Consider the following 21,006-nt stretch of genomic DNA (forward strand, 5'->3'; position numbering starts at 1 on the left):
CAGAATGTTGGATAGGGCTGCAGGATGGTGTTCATTAGGCGTTGAAAGGTGGCGGGTGCCCCATGGAGCCCGAAGGGAAGGACAGTGAACTCGAATAGTCCTTCTTCGGTTATAAAGGCTGTCTTCTTCCGGTCTACGTCTCTAAGGGGCACCTGGCAGTACCCCTTTGTGAGGTCAAGCGTGGTGATGAACACAGCGTCTCCGAGTTTTTCTATCAGTTCGTCTACCCGTGGGATCGGATAGGCATCGAACGTTGAGATTGCATTCAGGGCGCGGAAGTCCATACAAAAACGTCTTGATCCATCCGGTTTAGGGACCATCACAATAGGCCAAGCCCAATCACTCTTTGATGGCTGGATGACCCCTAAATTCAGCATGTCACGGACTTCTTTCTTTATGGCCTCTCGTCGGGCCGCAGGGATCCTGTACGGTCGTTGTTTCACTCTTTTCCCCGGATGGGTCTCGATCGTGTGTTCAACCAGCGTAGTCCTCCCTGGAAGATCTGAGAATATGTCTGCAAACGGGTATAGTGTCTCTATGAGCTCCGTTTTCTGGTGAGTGGAGATCTCTTTGTTGACAATCAGCTCTTCTATCGTGGAGGTTTTTCTGGGAACCGTGGGTATGAGTAAATGTGTGTTTTTGGGAGGTGGACCTATCCATTTCTTCAACAGATTTATATGATATGATTGAGTCTTGGAGGGGAATATCCGCAGTCTATAAGTCGTATCTCCAAGCATATCCAGGACTTCGTAAGGACCCATCCACTCATTTTTGGTTTTGCTGGCGTTGGAGGGTAGGAGCAGTAGGGCCCAATCCCCTACCTTCAATCGACAGAGCTTCGTTCCACGATCATAATACTGTTTTTGTTTCATCCTCTGTTGTTCCAGATTCGAGTCGGCTAGGGTCCGTAGTCTCCCCAATTTGAACCGGAGTTGGTGGGTGTATTCCAGTAGGGTCCTTTGCTCCTGTTCTCCTTCGGATTCCCAGACGTCTTTGGTCATCTCTAACAAGGACCTTGGATGTCGTCCGTACAATAGTTCAAAAGCTGAACAGCCTAAACTGCTCTGTTTCTGTGCACTCAACACATACAAGGCTAGGGGCAACAGACGATCCCAATCCGGACCCTCAGCCGTGAGCATCTTCTTCAGTGTGGTCTTTAAGCTCTGGTTATATCTCTCGACGAGACCGTCTGTTTGCGGGTGATAAACCGAGGTCCGTAAGTGATGTATGTCCAGGGTTTTGCAGACTTCCTTCATTAGTTTGGATGTGAAGGGCGTGCCTTGATCGGTTAAGATCTCTTTAGGAAATCCTACCCTGGAGAAAAGCTCCACAAATTTCTCGGCAATGTGAGCCGTCGTCGGGGTTCTTAACGGGAAAGCCTCAATGAACCTAGTGGCATAATCAACAACCACCAGGGCGTATAAGTGGCCTTTAGATGATTTCGGCAGTGGTCCAATCAAATCCATTCCCACTCTTTCAAATGGTGTTCCAATGGAGGGCAAAGGTTGTAACGGAGCTGCAGGGGGGCGATGTACGTTTTTTCTCTGGCATATCTCACATCTCATACAATAATTGTAGACGTCTTTATAAACCTCAGGCCAGTAGAAGTAATGTGTTATATTGTCAGTGGTTTTCTCCTTGCCACTGTGTCCGGCTGTGAGGTGTGCATGAGCAAAGAAAAGGACCTGCTCCCGGAAAGACACAGGGACTACCAACTGGGGAGTCTCTCCCTCGGCCCCCTCCCGGTACAAGAGATCGTTTTTTATCATGAATCGTGGGTACTTTTTGATCCCCTGGGATTGGGACATATGGGCGCTCTCCCAGGCATTAAGCAGGGTAGTATCATTGGTCTGGGCGAAGCGAAAACTGCGGTCTAGGACCCACGGTTCAGGAGACAGGAGAGCCGCCACGGCCTCCCTGCTTCTCAAAGGGGACGTGGCCATAGACCCTTTGAACAAAGACATGAATCCTGGATTATCTAACCCCAGTATCACCTCCTCGGGTAGGGATTCCACCACCCCCACCTTTACTGTACAGGGCTCTTTGTCAATGGGGTGTATGGTTACCTGGGCGAGAGGGTAAGGTCTCACATCCCCGTGTACGCAGCGGATGTGTACCACTGCGCCGTATATATACTGGTTAGGGAGGACGAGTCGTTTTTGTACCACCGATTGCCGGCAGCCAGAATCTAACAGTGCTCTTACAGTCCTACCGTTCATCCGTAAACTCACATAGAAGGAGCTCCCCATCTCGGCTGAATACAGTATGGTTCTTGGCAGGTAGCCGACTTCCATTGGCTCCTCGGTTGTTCGCTTCCTAGGGCAGAGTCGGGCGATGTGGCCCCATTCCCCACATTCGAAGCACTGGGGTCCTCGGGTGGGAGGCCCCTCAATCCTTCCTGGTCGGAGTCTAGGTGGTTCGGGCACGCGTTTCTGTTTCTTGTCCCCTTTGTAGGTGTTCGGTCCTTTTACCATTTTCTCGCCTTCCCCGCCTGTGGTCTCTGGCTGTGCTCGAGCATAATTCGCGGCCATCTCTATGGCTTGTTCAAGAGACAATCCCTGGTGTTGTTTCAGCCACCTCTGAGTGGCGTACGGCAAGGCCTCCATGAACTGCTCGAGGTAAATCTTTGTCATCACCTCCTCTTTCGTGCTGATCGCCGGTTTCAACCACTTATCGGCAGCCATCTTGAGATGGAAGAACAACGTTTTGGGGTTTTCGCCAGGGGTCCCACGTTCCTTCCGGAATCGGAGGCGGTATGCCTCTCCATCAAGACCAAGGTGGTCAAGGATAATCTCTTTAATGGTGTGATAAGGAACAGTTCCCGAGGGGTTAGCCACCTGATAGGCAAACTGCGCCTCACCCGTCAACAGGGGAGCCAAAAAGAACGGCTATTTCTCTTCTGGCCAACCTATGGCTCTGGCGGCTCTTTCAAAATTCATTAAAAAGACATCGGGATCTTCCTCTGGGAGGTATTTCTGTAATGCTATCCCTGATGGATTAGGAACGGAAAGAGGACGCCGGTCTATAGGCACCGAGAGGGACGGGACCACCCCGGCCTTCTGTAGACTCTCCATATGCGTGGTTATGGTGTTCTGAAACAGATCCCGGTCTGCCTGGGCCGACGTCATTTGTCTTTGAACAGCCCATTCCAGTTTCTCCTGTCCCTGAACGAGGTGTTGAATGAGGGCGTCCATCTTTTCCATACAGATGGGCTGAGATGTTATATCCCATTCTGACACCAGTGTAACGGGCTTGTGGTGACAGATACGCAGGACCAGGCTAATCAGTTGTCAGGAGGGTTTTATTGCACACAGTAGGCTGGACAGTCTTGGCTTCCGAAATTATACAGAAAGATTGGGGAGTCCGACTTGTCTGGACGGCAAACAAAGTTCAGTATACGCTGTGCGGGCGTCCTCTTAAGTAGTTTGTCCGGCCAGGATTCTCAGTCCGGTTTGACCCAAAAAGAAAAGAAAATCAACAATTAGGAGTGTCGCCTTGCAACGTAGGAGGAAGGGCCGGGAGTGAGGGACACCGTGTTTTGGTTTTGACGACTCGTGTTTGCTGGGAGACGTGCCTAAGTGCTCAGGGAGGGGTACTGCTAAAGGGGGTGATGGTTATTTACAGAGGGCTAGCAGGGCTCACGGTGTCACAGCGAATGGGGGCTCCTCTTTCCCACCCAACCCGCGACTTTTCCCCGTACCTGCTCCAGCCACGCTCCTCCCCTGGGAACGTGGCAGGGCGCTTCGCGGAGACGTTGGCCTCCTGGCTTGTTGAGGTCTGCTCCCGGAGTTCTCTCGTCAAGGGTTGCTCCTTCCGTCCACTCGTCTCGGTCCGTCCTCCTCCTCCACTCCGGTTCTCTCTCCGCCTCCCGGGAAACGCCGTTCGCTGTCTTCCTGGTTTCTCTCTCCTTTGAACTTCCGCTGCTTGTGACGTCATCCAGGGGAGGGGTTTCGGTCCATGGGAACTCCGCATTAAAGGCACCATGTCCTTTTTCTTGCCTCCAGTCTTGTGGAATGTACGGAGTCCACTCGTCCGTTCGGGGGTGTTCCTCTGGTGGCTGTAAGACAATAGAAGGGGGCAGAGAAGCGTCGGATGACCAGCTGTTCCATGAAGTCTTTACTGACTCGGGTATGTCCCGTGCCCCGTCACACCATGCAACAGTTAATGTTGTTGCAGTAAGGATATTGTACTGCATAACTAAATACTTATAAGGTCCCAAACGAGAGACCTATTGGCTATGTCAATGCTTGTTATAGGCTTGTGAGTTGAAAAAGTGCTGATCCATTAACTTTCAACATCACTTGCCTATGTTGCAGAATATGTTCTTTTTCTGTGGTGAACAAGTGTATCCCGTTTGACTTGGATGATAGAACATTACGCTTCCGTTGACCTGAGTGATTATAAAGTGCTGACAGAGAAGTGCTTCACAATGGATTTGTGAGATATATAGAGACTGTCGTCGGTTAACTGGTACATCACATAAGTAATTCAGCATTACTTTTATGCGAGAAAATGCATTGCAATTGACTTAAGCGGTGGAAAAGTGCAGGACATTTAGTTATAGGGTTCAGCTGGGCTTCAATGCTAATCGGCATAGCAGAGATGAATTTTTACACGGATTTTGGCAAGTAGAAAAATGCGTTTTTGATTAATAAAACACCAGATACAAAATGCTTTCCCGATGACTCGCAAAGTAGCATAGTATTCTCTGCTAACCTGTAAGGTTGGTAGAACCCGCAGTCAATACTCGCTGAAAACTTGAGCAATGACGCACGCATCGATCCCAAAAGGTCTTATAAAAAATATTGCTTCTCCTTGGTATTTGATGTCCTGGTAATGACAGCAGATATGGCTTCAAGCAGGAGAAGCGAGGTCTGCCAAGTGTTGCCTGTTAGACATCGGTCACTTCATGTGCCCTTGGTGGAAAGCCCTTTGATTCGAGGCTTTGGGACCCTCCCGAATGACAGTAGTCCTGGAGCGGCTGATGCTCACTCCTCACTCAGTGGCAGGTGCTGACTCAGCCCCCTGCCCGCTGTGTGATCTGAGGAAGTGACTCACATGACTCAGTTCCTCCAACTAACAGCAATTGAACGTAACAGAAGCTTCCCCACTCTTGCCCCCTCTCCGCAGTCCAGCAGTATGTGCCTTGGCGCTGCAAAATGAATGTGTCCTTATTTGTAACTGGTGCTCATCTAACTTCGGGTCGTGTTCACGCTATATAAAACTGCAAAGAAAACTGCAGATCAGGCTGCCGGGTGCCTAGAAGCAGACGGTTTGGCGGCCAGGGTGTCCACGCTCTAGTGTGGCTAGGAGGGGTAAAGCATGCTCAATCTTATCATGTTATAAACAAAAGAAGATTCATGGGAAGCCTCTTTCTGAAGGTGAACTGCTTTTAATCTACTGTAATAGAGACATCGCAGTCGCTCCCTACAACTAGACTGTGATGCCTATGACATTACATTGTTGCATAGTTCCCTACAGTGACACCACACTCCATGTGACTTAATAACTCCTTATTGTGATAATGTAATGGCCATTCCATCATGCACCCTCACTAGCTCCCTGGAGTTACTCGGAAATCACTCCAGTGGCCACGCCCCCTTCCAGGGGAACGGAAATCAGCACTTAAGATGTTCTTAAGAGTGCCGTGCCCTTGGTGAGCAGGAACCCAAATGAAACAATTAACCACAAAAAGAACATCAAGTTTAAATCTAGAGAAAAAATATGAAACGCTGTAACAACTAAAACAAGGGTCTGGAACCGCAAATATATTTAGTACAAGCGTGCGCGCCACGCGCTGAAAGAGGAGGACAAAGTGGTACAAAAGGGGGTGGTGATGGACGGAGCATCAGAACCAATCAAACACTCACACCCAGTCAACAGATCTGGGTTTGATCCATCACTGTTCTTTAGCCCACTCTGCCACCTTAGTTCAGACATGGCCATATGCAAATCAGTCTGACCCTGTGCCTCATGGGAACAGTCCAGCCCGAACTGCCATGCCATGCCTTCCCTGGACCGGAAACAAGCTTCCTAGGACCGGTTTCTGGCATTTCAGCCGTCTTCAGCCAGGCTTGCTTGAATCCAGTGGCAAAGTGAGCAAGGGACTCACGTCTGAGCATACCCTGCCAACTTATGGCGAACAAAGTGGTACAAAAGGGGGTGGTGATGGACGGAGCATCAAAACCAATCAAACACTCACACCCAGTCAACAGATCTGGGTTTGATCCATCACCGTTCTTTAGCCCACTCTGCCACCCCAGTTCAGACATGGCCATATGCAAATCAGTCTGACCCTGTGCCTCATGGGAACAGTCCAGCCCGAACTGCCAAGCCATGCCTTCCCTGGACCGGAAACCAGCTTCCTAGGACCGGTTTCCGCCCTTTCAGCCGTCTTCAGCCAGGCTTGCTTGAATCCAGTGGCAAAGTGAGCAAGGGACTCACGTCTGAGCATACCCTGCCAACTTATGGCGAACAAAGTGGTACAAAAGGGGGTGGTGATGGACGGAGCATCAGAACCAATCAAACACTCACACCCAGTCAACAGATCTGGGTTTGATCCATCACCGTTCTTTAGCCCACTCTGCCACCCCAGTTCAGACATGGCCATATGCATATCAGTCTGACCCTGTGCCTCATGGGAACAGTCCAGCCCGAACTGCCAAGCCATGCCTTCCCTGGACCGGAAACAAGCTTCCTAGGACCGGTTTCTGGCATTTCAGCCGTCTTCAGCCAGGCTTGCTTGAATCCAGTGGCAAAGTGAGCAAGGGACTCACTTCTGAGCATACCCTGCCAACTTATGGCGAACAAAGTGGTACTAAAGGGGGTGGTGAAAGAGGAGGAGGCAGCAGGCGGAGGGGAGAAAGGAGGGGGCCTGCACCTGTTTCCCTTGCGGGAGTGAGCAGGAACCATATGTTAACTTCAAACACATGGTTTCCAAGCTCGCTCCCACAAGGGAATCGCCAAACGTGCACGCGTTGCAATCAAAGCAATGCAATGCTTGCACGTTTTTGCCTGAAAAACGGAATCAATTGCTAACGGTCTTTTTCCTAAGCAGCTCATGCTCGCTGCATAGGCGAGACCTAAAAAAGGGACAGTACGATGGTCAGACCAGGTGAGATGCTGATCATTGTAAAAAAATGCCATCGAGAATGTACCCTGCATCATGAGTAGCAGTCCTTACTAATTGTGAAAAACCACAGCATAGCATGGTGTCTGTAAATTCCTTCAAGACTTTACAAGAATCGCTGTCAAAATAAAAATGAAAATCTCTGAATGAAAGTAAGGTTATGTATTCCAAGATAACGTTCTATAAGGTTAGCAAATTCCAATGTAAACGAAGACCTAGGTTCCAGAGGCCGATAAACCAAGATTCTGGCAAAGGATTCGGTATGGAACACTTTGAGAGAAAAATAATGCTTAATAGGGAGATGAAGGAGTAGATAGTAGCTCTGTTAGACAGGTATAAGGAGCCTTATATATGATGCCTAAACCCCCCTGCCAATTTTCCCTGTGCTATCAAGCCGGGAGATCGGTATATCCTGGAGGAATGGAATCCACCAGATCGGGGCACAAAGAGTTCTTGGCCCAAACCTCTAAAAAAAACACACAAAAAACAGTCTAGTTCACGATGTGAAATGAAGTCGGAGAATTCTATTTTATTTTTAATAAGTGATCTTGCATTAAAAAGAAATCTGGAGAGGGTGTTCATTTCTGATCAGGAGGGAAGAGGGACATTCTGAGAACTTTGTGCCCAGCGTCGGGTAGGAGGGCTGGAAGTTACAGGCAGGGCAGCCTGTGATGTGGTCAGTCAAGAACCCTCCCACACTGAAGGGGAGAACACAGGCCGCAACAGTCCCCTGTTCCCGTGTGCTAAAAAGCTACTCTCTAAAATAGGTAAATACGTTTGTCTTTTCCCTATTGCCAGAACCAGGGGTCATAGCGCACGGCGCAGACGGGCTCCCCAGCATGTCAATTTATGTACGTTCCTTGGGTACTAGGCTGCTAACTTAGCCAGAAGTGCTCCTGCCTGAATAGAGAAGTTCCGCAGCGGACCAGGGAGGTGGTTTCAGGTGGGTAAGAGATTGCAGCTCTATTAAAACACCATGAAATGTAAATAAAAAACCAACATGCGGTGTAAGAAAGTGCCCTCTTTTTCCATGGTTGCCCCCACTTTTTGAAAACTCACTCAAGAGAGAAGGACTAAATGTCTAAATTTAAAAACCCAACGGTACCTAGCAAAAATGTTAAGCCGCTACCTGGCCCTACAGTGAGATAACTCAAAAATGAAATATAGGAGGCAAAGAGAAAAGGTAAAGACATAACTTATCTTAGTACTGCCCTCACACACTTTGCAGTGTCATGCTTCATCATAGGGCCGCATCAAACATCTGGTGCAGACCAACACCCTGGACGGAGCGCGATATTTTTATATGAAGAAGAGTGGTGAGAGGAGAAACAAGAAAAAATATAAAGGAAAAAATATTCCCTCAAGAAGGGATCAAAAGAGTGCAAACAAGTGAAGATAAAACTATCTCAGGGGATACCAACAATCTAACTTTAATCTCGTTTCCCCATGATAGGATTAAAAAGGTCAAAATTGGGATATTTTGGAGAGATGAATGCCACTATATCCCCGCTGCAGGAACCAACATGTTTCGGCCAATACTAGGTGCTCACTCGGGTCACTCTGGCCTTCGTCAGGGTATAGATCCCTTTACTTTTTGTCCTTCACCCCCAACCGGGTGTTTCCATTGATTAAAAGGGTGAAATTTCTCCATTTCACCTTCTCGAACAGTTATAAAGAGATAACCTTTTTACGAGTTTCAAAGAACTTCTCTAAACCCTCGTGGGAACGTGGTCTTGTAGTCACACTTACTCCAAAGATCCACTGCTAGCTGTTTCCGCATCCCTGGATGACATTTTTGCTAGCTACCGTTGGGTTTTTATATTTAGACATTTAGTCCTTCTCTCTTGAGTGAGTTTTCAATCTTGGAAGGGGAGTCAGAGAAAGCTCAGTCCCTTGTCTCTTCCTTTTGTGATAACTAGTGCCCTCACTTTTTGCCAAACTGCTGATGTACTTTGACTGAGAGTGCCCAGGGCGGCTGCCAAACAGGCACCCTGGGCGTATGTTCTTTCCCAAAACTGCATTGAAAACAAAACCCAATTGGCACTCTTTGGCCACAGGTCAGTAACTTGTAACTGGTACCGCAGGTACCACGGGCACTGTGGCCAGGAAAGGTCTCTAAGGGCTGCAGTACTTATTGTGCCACCCTTCGAGGCCCCGTACCTTTACACACACACTGCCATTGCAGGCTGCGTGTTTTGGTGCGGAACAAAGTGAAGAGTGACATGGCACACATCTCTGTTTGCCATTCCTACAACAACACTGTCCTGGCATAGGTCAGCCACCCCTCTATCTGGGTGCACTATACCAGTGGTGAGGGTACAGGTGCACGAGCCCTATACCCCTTGTCACGGGGACAGCAGGGACTACGACCTCGAAGGGGGCGACTGGTGGTCTCCTCAAGATCTGACCGGTCCTGTGCTTTGTGTCCCTCAGGACGATCCGTGGACTGCAGCGGCCTCAGACACGTCAAAAAAAGGACTCTGTGCCTTTAACTGGGAAGCCTTCCCTGACAGCCCCGCCCTCTATTCCAACGTGGATGGACAACCACCAATAAGAGGCCGGGAGGAGAGAACCCGGATGTGTGACGACACCGGAGGGAGAACGAAGACGGAGCACGACGGTGAACAGGAGGAAGAAGACGGGACCGAACGAGACGAACAGCCGAGGAACAGCAGAGACCGAGAGGAGGACTGGAGGCCGGAGAAGGGAGATCTCCGCAATCACGCTCCGCCGAGCCACGCCCCAGGAGGAGGTGCGTGGCTATCCCAGGTACGGGATCGTTTCTCGGGTTGGGTCGGGAGGCGGGAGAAGGGAGCGCGCCACTAAACGCCGCCGCTCACCGCCTCATAGAAAGCTAAATTCCCCACCTTTGCACTCACTCCACTCACTAACGCACGTCGAGAGCACCTCAGCACCTGTGTGTTCCCTCACTCCCCGTCCCTCAAGCAAAGCGATACAAAACGACTAGTGTCATAACGCTCGCCTCTTTCTCTTGTTTGACACGGGCCGGAGGGAGTCCTCGTACCAACAGCCAGACGCCTAGAAGCAAGACGGACTACAGCCTGCCGGAAGCAAGAACCCTGTACAGATACCATCGATATTCAGAGCTGGGGACCCAAGAGAGCGGTCATTGTACCGAACGCTTAATAAATCACCTCTACTCATTGAAACCCGCTTACACCCCTACAACGTCTAAGCAAATTCTTAAACATTGTAAGTGCAGTAATGCAATTAAGAGTATATGGTAATGGGAGTTTGTCATTACGAACTTCACAGCATCATAATGGCTTTACTGAAAACTGGGAAGTTTGGTATCAAACTTCTCAGCACATTAAACCCACACTGATGCCAGTGTGGGATTTAATGACAATTGCACACAGAGGGCATCTTAGAGATGCCCCCTGAAAAACGACCTAACACTAGTGTCCTGGCCGAGTGGCAGCTCACCAGCTGCCACCACCAGACAACACATTTCTGGACCCCTGGGTCGAGAGCCTGCTGCTCTCGGGGTCTGAAACAATGCACATCCTGGGACGAGGTGCCAAGGCTACTCCCCCAGGATGGGCAGGGTCCACGAAGGGGAAGCTTAAAAGGCTTGCCGCCTTTGTGACATACCCCAGGCCTTTGCTACTTCCAGCAACTGGCTCCCACCAGTTCTGACCCCCAGGCGAGGTGAAGTACAACTCTGTCCCCGCCATCTTGCAGATCAACCAGAGCGAGGCATATGCCCTCCTCCTACTGGAGGGTGGCATAAAAGGCAAGGAAGGGACCCATTGGGCCCAACCTTTACTTACCTGCAACGCCCCTAAATCTAGTATTTAGGGGCAACCCTGAACCCTGCCTCCTCAGACAAGAATCGTCAAGACGAAAAGAAGGACTGAAGCAGCCGTGCTGAACTAAGAAGAGGACGACGCCCGCTGACTTGGCCCCAGCCCTACCGGCCTGCCCCACCTCGAACCTGCTCCAGTGATATCCCGGTGTGTCCGCAGTCAGCAACCTCGAGAACCCGGAGGACCTGCCCTGCCTTCAAAACCAAAGACTGTGTCTCCCGTGAGCACCGGATTTGCTCACCAACAGACTCTAGCCCCAGCCAAAATAGTGAGTCTGCACCTACGGCCTGAGTGCGAGTGGCCCATCACCACGAGGAGGTCTCCACGGCGCTCCTGACCCGAGATCTAGTGATCTCTGACCTGCCTCCACCCTCCAAACGACGCATGCAGTCTCTTTCTGGAGGACCCCACAACAGTAAGCTGGTAAGAAAACCCCTGCACCCGAAGTCCCACAGCCTTGGGTGGCCCAACAGACGGTGGCCCAGCATCCTCAGGCATGCCAACTTATCTCTCCAACTGGTGGTCACCTCCAGAAGAGCTTCGTCCCCGAGGCTGCAGTCTTTGTTGCAACCAGAGAATCCCCATTGAAAACAACAGAGCACCCGACGCCAAAACAGCATCCTGCACCCAGCTGCGGATATACTTTGGGTGCTAACTCGGACCCCCCCCCCCTTTGCCCTGAGGAGCCTAACACCAGGAGATTTGCTCTGACAACCTTGTGGCCTGCCCGTGAGCAGCCACCAACCGGAGACTCCCTATCCCCCATTGGATAACACTGGCCTCAGCACTCTGCACCCAGCCGCCCTAGTGCCGCTGAGGATGCTCTTAGAGTGCATCTTTGACCCTGGGGGAACCCTGGTTCTAACCCCAGAATACCAACTCTCACAAACTTGTACAAAAACTGATCTACTTACCTTTTCTCTAGGAAATGTCCTAGAGTGATATCTAGGCATATCACACCGAGTAGAAAAAGTTACTTAAAAGTAATCTTAAAAGTAAACTACAAAGTAATCTGTAAAGTAACTGAAAAGTTATTTCAAAGCGCTGACTTCCCTGTAATTCAATCAACTGCATTTGAACCTGCATTCAACAGTAAAACACTGCATAAGATTTTGCTAAGTATTTATTTCACTTACCTGCACCAGGCTTGGCTTGGTTCTAGAAATAAAATAACTAAATAATATTTTCGATACAAACAAATTGGTCTGAGTTTAGTCTTTGAGTGCATGACATCATTTGCTGCCCGAGTGTGTACAACAAATGCTTAACACTACCCTCTGATAAAGCCTTACTGCTCGCCCACACTACCTCAAATAGAGACTAAGGTGTCATCTACTTTTACCTCTGCCTACCTTTGGGGATCCACTGGACTCTGGGCACACTATACCTCATTTTGGTATAGTATATACAGAGCTAGCTGTGCAAGAAGTAATAAAAGTGTTGCGAGAGGAAAAACACACCCATCAGCCTACCAGCAGACTAACCGCCCTTAGCAGGAGGGTGGGTGTGGTTATCAAGTGTTTCCTGTTTTTCCTCTCAATGACTGGATACTACCTCATTTAGTTATGACTGGGTCAAGTTTAGGTTCATAGAGGTAATAGGCTACTGGCCTTAGAAGCAGAAATGGATCTGGGTATGGACACTTTTTGCACAAAGCAGATGAGTTGAATGCTAACTTGAAAGAACTTGATGAAAATGTTCATGGTGTGACCTGCCTGAAAAATCACCAAGTTAAGCCGCAAATTATGTTAGCCATCAACCCGCCATTCCTGATTGTGGTTCAAATGGTTCCTGCACTGATCAACAGTGTAAAGTAGAAAAGAAACCAAGCAAGTGAAAGTAAAAATGCAAATTGGGAGTAAGAAAGATAAAAAAGTGGATTCACAAAGACAAGTTGAGCTTATCAAAGATATAGGTAATTGTTGAAAGTGACAGCAAAATTATACTTTAAGAGGAAAATAACAGCTCTTGATGGTTTTCCTAATATTTTTATCAGCCACGGCAAGAAATACAGCAATTCAAGCTTAATGCTGGCCTATTCTTATTCCAAATGCAGAGGAAAGCTCCTATCCCATTGAAAAATATTGCGGGTCATGTACTAAACCCCTGCATCCATGCAATGTTGCAGTCAGATTTTGTAAGATTTGTGGCAAAAGAAAATGTGTGGTACATCGGCACAAAATTCTGAATTTGTTGCTTAAAACACAGCACCCATGTGTCATGCCCCCGTTCCAGAAACAATACTCTGAAAAAGAGATATTTGTGGTGAAGGCACCCGGGAATACCCTACATGGACAAATTATTTACCGGATTAAATACCCCACCCACCCATTCCATGATTAGGGTCCAGGTGTCTCCTTCAAAAAAATATGGTGAATGCGAGGGCCCTGTGTGACTGTAGAGCGGAGTACAATAGAACACGCTGCTGGCTTCTAGGGTAGTGCAATGCAGCCTATGTGCAGACGCATTGCTCAGTTTGTACACTTTAAAACACAACCATTGCTAGTATAAGTCTGTTCACTTAAGCATCTTTATTTAATAGACAAGAAGACCATCCATTAGTGAAGCTAATAGACAATCTGCTCCAAAAGGTCGGGGCTTTGCCATGTATTTCCAACTCATTTGAATGGAGTTCAGAGTCACATACCATTGAAACTCAAACATCAAAAGTTGCCCTTTTGAATTTTCTAACTTGCAAGGGGCGAGAAACATCAATAGTTGAAGGCTTTAAAGCTGAATTAAAAGCCTGTGGTTACTTCTATTTTCAATGATCCACCGTTGGGAATGATGGAATCTTTCATGTAGAAGGGTTCCAGAGTGCCTACAACTGAACATTCCAACAATGACATCATAACATTCCAGTATGTAACATCCACCTGTTATATATTTCCCAGTAGATCACAAAATCCAGCAAATAGGTTTCTTACAGGTCTTCAAAACACCAAAATAGAGAGCAAGTCGCCAAAAATAAGTCTTAAAAAATACTCAAATAAAAAAAAAGAAAAATATACAAAATATGCCTAGAGGTTAAGCCCTTGACTAAACTGGTGTCTCAAACAAATACTCTAATTTTATAACCAAAGAAATTATACAAACTAAATATACGGTAGAAAAAGATAGATAGCCACACTTCTTGCACTATAGCACTTATATAACACGCTATGCTGTAATCCCTGTCTCTAGAAGTACCGTTCCGCCATCGAAGTCATTATGACCCCTTGGAAGTTGCATGATGGATGTTGTAGTACAATACAATACCTTCCTAAGTTCCTGCTTGCGCTCCTCGCTTGGCGCCACAACCACCCATAGCACTACCCCGACTCCGGTACAGGCCGACAGGAAGAGCGCAGATTTCATGAGTTTTACTAAGATCGCCATGGGGAAAATACTTCTTCTGAAACAAGAGAAACGGAAGGATACAGTCAGTCTCTAACTAACTGAACACTGCCAGTCAATGCTTTTTATTTCAGCCAGTTGCCATAAAAGAGACATTCATATAAAAAATATTAAAAGTACAAAATAATGTGGCTATGTACATAATACAAATCATAAAATGGCCTCCAACCATTGATTACATACAATAACAAGCATTGACATAGCCAATAGGTCTTGCTTTTGGGACCTTATAAGAGTTTAGCCAGAGCTATTGGCAGTGCCAATGTCTTTAAGCTATGTTTTAGAGCAGTGTGGGTGCTCTGTTGCATGCTGAAAAGTTATAATAAAAAAGTGTTATAAGTGAGATCTAAAAAATGAGGAAATGCATTTTTTTCAGTGCTCGCATACAGATCAAAATGTACTAAAAAATGCAGCAACTTGGGCTGCTGCACAGTGGAAGGACCTTCCCAAAGGTTGACTGGTCACTTTTCAGTAGTTTATTGCTGTAAATGTTAAAGACTTACCAATAGTGTGAAATATTTGATATATCAGTATTAACATGGGTGAAAATGACAACATAATGTAGTAATGATGTTACAAAATATGCTGCATAATTTACCTTTTCTTGCTGTATAATATTAACTATGCCACATAATTTGGTCGTCTCCTGTCAGATAATTTAAGTGGTCCTGGGTATAACCAAATGCCACTGCAACTATAAGAATATGCTACTGCAGTGTTTTCTATATAATAATGGATTAACCACACTTGCCACACAGCACCTGCCTTATCATTTGAAGCACTCAGCAAAGCACATTTAATTTCTAATCGAAAGGGATCAAAAGTAACCACACAAAAAAGTGCGACAGGCATGTGCTGAGCTTTGGCAGATGCTCCGTCAATTTCTGTACTTGTGTGTTCAGTGCTACTTATTACGTGAAACTTTTGACCAGACAACATTAATGTGCGTTGAAATTACAAAATAGTGCTACATCATGCACCATGTGTTTGTTTTCTAGCCACACAGTTTGTCAAAGCTGACATATATTTGGTCCTCCACTGCCACATATTTCCAGTGGCACTGGCAAAGAGAATGTGCTGTAGCACGAAGCCATCATGGTCAGAGATAGGCGTGGAGCCCATGGCGAACAGTAAAACAGTAAGGGCGCAGTCATGGACTTAAATGCGCGCGGCAGACTTTTTATGTAAGCAATAACAGAGGTTTTACCAAGGACGTTCTGCAAGACGAGCACCCACTACCGATATGTGTATAGAACGCACCTCAAACTCTCAGGGTGCCCCCCCCACCCCTCCCCCCCACCCCAGAGCAGCATCCACCAGTAAGAATGAGCTGATTGGTAATCAGCTGCTGCTTGAGCACCTCCATGTCTATATTGTGTTTGTAATGTCATTTATATAGCGCTTACTACACATGACGAGGGATCAGGATGAAAACTAACTCACCAGCACCATGTGGACAATGCATGTTAGGGCACGTGTTTATTTGTTGGTTGTTCTAGTTTCAAACCCATGACCTGCCAGCACAGAATATGCAAGTAGCAGAAGTTTGATTTGCTATGCCCACATAGCCACTGCATTATTATTTATTTGCAAAACACCTGCCACCGAAATAGTATCACTGTCATGAGCAAACAAATGTCTCTTGTACGCCATTAAAGTGCACTACAGGGTTTTGAGAGGACACAGGCCAGCCTGGGACAGGCAGATGCCACTGGCGTATCACCTCAAACTGCTCCAAAATGTCTTGTCTCCAATCAATCAATCAGAACAATTGTAAAGCGCACTACTCACCCGTGAGGGTCTCCAGGCGCTGGAGGGAGGGGAATGGTGCTACTGCTCGAATAGCCAGGTCTTGAGAAGTCTTTTGAAGGTTAGCAGGTCCTGGGTCTGCAGTAGGAGGATGAGGAGGGTGTTCCAGGTCTTGGCAGCAAGGTGGGAGAAAGATCTGCCGCCAGGGGTTGCTTTTTGGATGCGGGGGACGGTGGCGAGGGCAAGGTCGGCGGAGCGGAGCTGGCGGTTGGGGGTGTAGAAGGAGAGTCGTCTGTTGAGGTAAGCTGGTCCGGTGTTGTGGAGTGCCTTGTGTGTGTGGATGAGGAGCTTGAAGGTGATCCTCTTGTTGACCGGGAGCCAGTGTAGGTCTCTCAGGTGGGGTGTGATGTGGCTGCGGCGAGGGATGTCGAGGATCAGGCGTGCAGAGGCGTTTTGAATGCGTTGAAGTTGTTTCAGGAGTTTGGTCGAGGCTCCTGCGTAGAGGGAGTTTCTGTAGTCCAACCTGCGCTGCTGACGAGGGCCTAGGTGACCGTTCTTCTTGTTTTGATGGGGATCCACCTGTAGATCTTGCGGAGCATACGAAGGGTGTTGAAGCAGGAGGACGCGACGGCGTTGACCTGCTTTGTCATGGAGAGAGTGGAGTCGAGGATGAACCCCAGGTTGCGTGCGTGGTCGGTAGGTGTTGGTGCTGTTCCCAGTGCGGTCGGCCACCAGAGACACTATCGGGTGAAGCATCGGACCCCCGTAACTGCCCTCCGTCCCTCAGGTTCTTCTCATCAACGCCTGGGAGAGATGACAGATTATTTCCCCTTGGAGGCCGCGTCACTGCACAGAACACAGCCTTAATCTCCCGCTCAGAGATACATCTCGATGGCGACGAGCACATGCCCCACCACCGAATTAATGACCCCGGGAGCTCGCGCGCTGCTCCATCACCGCTTCCAAAATGCTAATAAGGTGGCAGGGAACAGAGGTGCTTGAAAAATGAGTGTGATATGGAGAAGTAGTGGGTCAGAGAGAACGTAAGGAAATGCGGGGAGATAGTGAAAGAGGCGCCTGCAGAGACGCTGTGGTATAATAATGGCCAGTTCATTGAAACGAAAGGAGGATAATGACGGACGTCTACGGAGCACGGTGGTGAGAAAGAGAACGAAGAAGTAATTGACCTGAGATTACGAGGAGGTAACACGAAGAATGCCAGGTCAACTGTAGAAGACGCCAGGATATTGAGGATCCCGATACCGATGAATGGGGCCATAGTAGAAGCCCTCCGGTTTTTTGGACGTGAGACTGGTTTAGCTTGGATGAATATACAGATTATATCCCCGTCCTGAGGAAGCCAAAAAGAAAGTGGAGGCTGAAACGCGAACGCGTTGACACATAGATGAAGAAGGAGTCCACCTATTGTTGGAACTAAAACATGAGTTTTTTGGCATTACAAATTAAGATAGAGTGCTAATACCCTTGTTTTGCCAATAGGACGACCTTCAAATGTATCACTAGGACCGAGAAGTGTACATTTTTATGAAATATTTTTTATGGGAAAAGATTATGGATTGAGGTACTCTATATATGAGTATGTATATATGTATTGTTTTGTAACTTATTTTTGTATTTATGTAACGAATGTGTTTAGTTTTGTGTACCATTAGTTTTGATGCTCACCGACGGATATTTGTGCCTGTAAAAAATAATTATCAAATTTGCCATAAGAAATAGGCTGGTTGCCAAGGTAATTAATAAACTCTTGTGCAAAAAACAAAAACATGATCTATCCCTCTATACCATTTGTTTATATATTCTAGTGGTACAATAATAAGCAGGAGTGGTAGAGAGCGCAAAGCTTAGAAGTGGAGAGACGGACAATATGTACATGCTGTGTGGAGGCGCAAAATTGCGTGATTTTTTAATGAAATGTAATAAAAACATTGCAGAATTATCCACAGTGACACTTTTAAGATGAAATGTGGTTTGCTGTGTCTTCATGGCTTTCTGCCACGTGAGCATGCCCTTTACATGACAAGAACGCGAGTGGTGTGCGCTCGCAGGCCATGACGAGCCATGTGTTTTGAATTATCACGCACGCGTCTGGGCACGATAATTCAAAACAGATGGCACCAGTGCGCGTAACCGCAAGCATTAGGCCGTGGGCGGAGCAAAGGTGGGACATGCACCCGCCTTTGCCCAATTGTGTGCTGTCTTTCTTAGAAAGACGCACACAAAGCCCAATAGCCTGTGAACAAGAACAAAACACAGGCACGAGCGTGTAGTCAGATTTTTGAAGCCCCTTACAAAAAGTCTCACATGCGCGCTAGCTCAGGCGAGACCTAAATATAGACAAATTCAGTAAAACACTGACCCACAATGATGTGTATAAAAGTCATGCTACAAATTTAAACGATACCATGGTTTTCAAAAAGGCTAAAAACTAAATCCATCTACTCAATACACGGCACCAGTGTTCTTAGCAATTATGAGGTTGGAGATGATTAGTTATTAAAATCACTAACGTTTACAACATTCCCCCTTGTGTTACGTGTGACGCGTTATTCAGGCCGTTTCTCCCATGCACATTTCTCCCTCTAATGGAAGTTGACATGTTAGCATGTATGTACAGCGGATCCTTGGCTTGGCTGTCCCTGTTAAAATGTTTACCCGCCCACGTCTAGTGTAGCGTGCTATCCATGTACGCAAGCGTTTAGACCTCCGACACAGGAATAAACGCTGTAAAAAAATGTTACAAGACAATTCTACGGCTCATATACCATGGGCCAAGGATCTGATTCGCTACCTCTCATTTATTCTTTAAAAAAGTGAAGTTACCTTTCTAGTTGTTAGTGGTTTGGCAGCCCCGTCTCGCTTACTGAGTTAACTCCCCCACCTCTCACTGCTTCCAGCGATGCTCTAGCTTATTTTTCGATCGTATATTTCACCGTCTCCTCATTCGCTCTGCTTACGTTTTTGCAATGTTTGTTTGAATGATTCCCCGCTAGAGCTGGTCCATTTGTTTGAGTATTAAGGCATCATCCTGAAAGAGAAGCTTGACTGGGCATCACATATTTTGAAACATAGGCTTAAATTGGAGAAGTATGCCGGAGGGTTGTTGAAAGTCCACTAGAGCTCCTTTTTAAAACCAGTGGTCCTATTATACGCTCACCAAGCACTAGGTGCGGCCCTCTATGGCACCAAGCTCTGGGGGTCATAAGGACACCAAACCCTTGAAACAGTTGAAAATAGGGTCCTCTGGCAAGTGCGGAGCTTTCTGGTCAGCACTCTGCTAGTCCCGCTAAGGCTATGGCACAGGCCAATCCCAGAAAGAATCGCAGTCAGACCAATAATATACTGGATAAAACTATGGGCCACAACTGAACTAGTCCACTAGCGCCAGGGCCTAGAAAAGAAACTCGGCGTCCGTGGTGCTGGCAATCTCCCCTGGATCGAATGTGTTAGAGACACATTGTTAAGCCTCGGGTTAGTTCAACTTTGGGGAGATCTGGGGGCGGGGGGCTATTAATTAGCAAATTAGAGCTGAATGGGTGGTTTAGGAACTTTAAAACTGGTATGCTCATGTCGAGCCTGGCCTTGGGTACTATGATGGACTCCTTCTTAAGGATAGAAGACTTACTAGACAGAGGAGTTCTTAGATTAAGTTGAAACAGATCTGTCTGGAAAGCTGTACGTCCAGTTCAGGGATGGGTCATTACCTATTCTATCCAATACTTCGAAATGGGCAAATGCTGATAGAATGGCCGAGATGGATTGGCCATCTTGTGGCCATGGCGAAGAAACAGTGGCTCATGCCCTGTTCTTCTGCCCAGAGTATATCCGGCCCCGAGACCTGCAGAATTGTACAGTCTATAATACACCAAAGAAACTGTAAGTCTCACAATAAATATGATCCTCATGTGACTGGAAAAACGAAATGGACTAACTGGTAAAGTCTCCAAGTTATAGATAACAGTGCGTATTTGTAAGAGAATGATTCCCATCACCCACAAAAAGTGGCTTGCTTCATCATCTGGGAACCAGGAACTGTCGGTAAACCACTTACTACTGAGAAATGTAGATCGTGGTTACAAATGAGTCCCAGAGTAGATAACAGTATCGTTTATATAGGAGAAGCATGTGTTGTTTCAATGGGGTGATGCTTGCAGTGCTAGTGATAATGTGAAAAAGAAAAGTGCTATTAAGATTGGCTATCAAGGCCCAAAAATGTTTTAATTAGGCGCTGCCCTGATGCCAAGGTAAAAACAGTGCTTATACAGCTTGAACAGATAGCTGCAAAGAAAACAGGTCTACATGTTTCAGCCCATGGACATTCGAATCCGGGCTTTCGTCAGGACCATGGGATAAGCTACTGCAATAAAGAGTGTTAATGTGTTAAACAAACAAAAGATTTTTGTGTTAAACAAACAAAAGATTTTTTGTAACGGTACAACCTGACCACTTCTGTAAGTCCCGAAGGAGATGGGCAGATAGTGATTCCAGAAAGAAACCTAGAAACAATCAAACAAAAACACTCACAGAAAGTCCAATTCATGATTACTGAGACGTCACTGAAGAATCATATAAGCATATGGAAATTGTTTACCATTTATGCAAAATACTCGTGATGTATCTTAACACCAAAAATTGTGTCCTCTAATTATTATAAAGGTATACGCACTTACCCGATATGTTGCGGGTGTGCACCTCGCCTCACCTGGCATCTGCTCAGGTTGTGAGGCACCGCTCTAAAATACAATTGTGTCAACAGTCAGAACACAAGTACCAGCAATGCGGATTTGTTAACATTATTTCTCATAATGCACATTTTAAAACCAAAGCAGAACCATAACAGGAGCCCCTGAAAAGATATTGAAGTTGTGAAGATAAATTTGC

The 21,006-nt window shown here is 47.0% G+C and overlaps 1 protein-coding gene across 3 annotated transcripts in view; it reads right to left on the bottom strand.

Moving 5' to 3' along the window:
* The window catches only part of LOC146784329 (ubiquinol-cytochrome-c reductase complex assembly factor 3-like), a 58,624-nt gene that overhangs the window by 24,951 nt on the left and 12,667 nt on the right, over nucleotides 1-21,006 (bottom strand). For 2 of the 3 annotated variants that reach the window (XM_085636084.1, XM_085636085.1), the window contains one exon: nucleotides 14,218-14,353. In XM_085636084.1, the coding sequence (XP_085492210.1) occupies nucleotides 14,218-14,337 (120 nt within the window). In that variant the 5' untranslated portion in view covers nucleotides 14,338-14,353. Of the gene's footprint in view, nucleotides 1-14,217; nucleotides 14,354-20,564; nucleotides 20,622-20,795; nucleotides 20,859-21,006 lie in introns of those variants that run through there. The other variant, XM_085636086.1, reaches the window with a different exon arrangement.

This window comes from Triturus cristatus, chromosome 11 (genome assembly GCF_964204655.1).
Source record: "Triturus cristatus chromosome 11, aTriCri1.1, whole genome shotgun sequence".
Lineage (NCBI taxonomy): Eukaryota > Metazoa > Chordata > Amphibia > Caudata > Salamandridae > Triturus > Triturus cristatus.